Consider the following 3,042-nt stretch of genomic DNA (forward strand, 5'->3'; position numbering starts at 1 on the left):
CAATGTATGTTTGATTTTTTTATAACATGTGAGTCATGTACGCTATGTAGCAAAGGTTAAAGATAGGCTCTGGGTCTGGTATGGGAACAAGGAGCCCATAAGTTAAGACATGAAAGTTCCAGAATGCTCTTGCAATTAAGAAGTTTCAACTGAACCTTCCTGTTAGCCAACAAATTTCAACTATGAAAAAGAGGAAAATCAAAGCAAGAAGTATGGAATCATAAAACGAAGCGTCAAGAAGAGTGAACATGGTCAAAGGGGTTCGACGGGCAAGACGGACATGGAACACAAGCCAAGTCGAAACAGGTCCGACAGATAGAAAATGTGCAGGTCGAAGTCAAAGCAAAGGATAGTTTATGCGGGTTAGATTTGAAAATAGCAAGAACGTGGGAAGTTATAAAGGAAGTGGGCAGACACGTGTCAAGCTATTAATCATCAAGAGCGAAATAGAAGTTAATTTTATTTCCTATTTAAACAAAGTTCATTGTTAGTTTTAAGAGGCTGCATTTGTAACATTGTAGAGGGAAAACTCTCAAAGTATCAAGCGTTTAGAGAAAAGAGTTCATTCCTACAAAAATGTATGCTTGCGTCCACATTTACCTTCAAGCAATTTAAATTACCAAGTATTTTTATCTGCTTTGCCATTTATGGTTTATCTTGTCTTTCGTTCATCTATGTTAATTGCACCTTTTACAAGCATTTCAGGTTTACCGTTTTCTTAATCCAAACATTTAAACAAAATATCTTATAAACTTAACACTTAGTCTAGGGTTTTGTAGTCGATCCTGCAAGTAAACCTCAATAGGAGGCTAGAGATTGTTCGCGCGAAAACTCGTGCGAACAAATCGGCACACCTGGTGGGACCTGTTGTGTTAAGTATATACAATCATGTAATGGTAAAATGGTATCACCACGTATAAATCCAAACGAAGAACCGTCTTCGGGAGAAAGTAGAGTTGTGTCGCAAACAACTAATGTTGGTTATGGCACTGTGTCTGCGGTTTCGACTGCACATAGTGGACCAATATTGACACCACGTCAGCCTGAGACTCCAAGGCCGACGATGATGGGAACTTCAGGGTAATATATGCCCAGTTTCACAGTGCCCATGCATCAAACCTTAGGAGTGCCAACCGAATTTATGGCAAGTATACACAATAGCAGTTCGACGTTTGGTAGCAGTTCGACATTTGGTGAAAATACATCGTCGTTATTCCCACCCTACCATGGTTTAGGACCTTTGCCAAACCAATTCAGTCGACCCCCAGGTTTAGGTTTTTCATCTCAGTCGATCCCAACTTTCACAACGAGCTTTGTCGCAGTCATGAGATAGCAGATGGACGAAAGTAATCACAAAATAATCCATATGATAACTCAACAAATGGGTACCATACTTAGACCCCGTTAATTCAAGATTCGACTCAGAGTTACCAACAACTGGCAACTCAAATGACTCGAATAAGGGATTTCCTAGGAATTCCCAGAGCACAAGTTCGACAGACTCCCCCACCTCCACCTCGACTAGAAACCTTAGTCTAACATGAGGAGTTGTTCGACGAAATGATTGACAAAGAAGACCAAGGGGTCAAACCAATACCCAGGGTGGCCCAACAACCTTCTGTTGTGTTAGTCAATAGAAATCAAGATCCCGACCAGATGGTCAGGCAGGTTCGACAGAATGCAATGGCTGGTGAACAAAATTTAGATGCCATTGTTGAACGAATCATGGTTCGAAATGGGGTAAACCCACGCCTTCAAAGGCCAACGTATTCATCTCTATTACCAGATTTTGTTTTACAAACAAAATTACCTAGGGGATGGAAGGTTCCAAAGTTCACCAAGTTCGCCGGAGACACTGAAGAGTCCACTGTCGAACATGTTGCTAGATATCAAACCGAAGTTGGTGACATAGCAAACAATGTGGACTTGAAAATGAAATATTTCCCAAGTTCCTTCACAAAGAATGCGTTCACTTGGTTTACAACACTACCTCCACAATCCATCCATATGTGGATGCAATTAGAGAGGTTGTTCCATGAACACTTCTACATGGGACAGTCGAAAATAAGTTTGAAAGAACTGGCCAGCATCAAACGAAAGACCATTGAGTCAGTCGATTAATATCTCAACAGGTTTAGACTTTTAAAAGAAAGATGCTTTACTAAAGTCTCTGAGCACGACTTAGTCGAAATAACTGCAGGCGATTTAGACTATTATATCAGAAAAAAGTTAGACACACAATATCTTAGGGATATGGCACAATTAGCTGATAGAGTTTGACAGATCAAATGCTTGAAAGCTGAAAAAACCAAAATTGATAGATACGATAAGAAAGAGAAAGTGTCTTAAAAACTGACGAATACTCTTCTGACAATGAAGAGCTTATCTAAGAAAGTGAGGTCAATGTGGCTGAGCTCAAGCCAGGACTCCCTTATACGTGTAAATTGTTGAAACCATCAAACGGGAAAAGTCCTGTCGAAACGGAGAAAACAGATAAATATGTTGCTTAAACTTACACTTCCGACGTGTCTAAATGTGACGAGATATTCGATTTATTAGTTAAAGATGGTAAAATTATTATTCCTCAAGGTTTAAAAGATCCCCCATAATAGCAGAAAAAGAAAAGGGGATTCTGTAAGTTTCATAATTTTCTTGGTCATAAAACATCTCAATGTGTTCTTTTCAGGGATTTGGTGTATAAAGCTTTGAAGGAGGGTGGGCTTTAATTTAGCGAAAGGCCAAAGATGAAAGTAGACACATATCCTTTGAAGGTCGATGAAGCCTTACATTTCAAGCTTTTCGAATGCATGATGGTTGAGACTACTGATGGTCTCAACGAGTCTTTGGCTTCTGAATCTTTTGAATGCATGATGGTTAAAACTACTAATGGTTTAAACAAAAAGATTGAAGACGAATTAGAGGTAGTTTAGCAGAGTGAGTGGGTCGAAGGCGGTGCTATGTCCAAGCTGTAATGTTGTTTTCGATGAGAAAGCCGCTGAAAAGTGTGAAGCTAACAAGAAGAAGGCATTGAAAGAGGAAAAA

At 39.6% G+C, this 3,042-nt stretch overlaps 1 protein-coding gene across 1 annotated transcript; it reads left to right on the forward strand.

Annotated features, from left to right (window-relative positions):
- Positions 1–1,560: 1,560 nt before the first annotated feature.
- LOC127136855 (uncharacterized) lies at positions 1,561–2,121 on the forward strand. Its single transcript, XM_051063369.1, has one exon. It carries the CDS (start codon positions 1,561–1,563, stop codon positions 2,119–2,121), a length of 561 nt encoding a protein of 186 aa, XP_050919326.1.
- Positions 2,122–3,042: the final 921 nt, after the last annotated feature.

This window comes from Lathyrus oleraceus, chromosome 4 (assembly GCF_024323335.1).
Source record: "Lathyrus oleraceus cultivar Zhongwan6 chromosome 4, CAAS_Psat_ZW6_1.0, whole genome shotgun sequence".
Lineage (NCBI taxonomy): Eukaryota > Viridiplantae > Streptophyta > Magnoliopsida > Fabales > Fabaceae > Lathyrus > Lathyrus oleraceus.

What these genes read in the sequence shown, in the direction of transcription:
- LOC127136855 (XM_051063369.1), top strand. Translation starts at nt 1,561, where the DNA reads ATGATTGACAAAGAAGACCAAGGGGTCAAACCAATACCCAGGGTGGCC.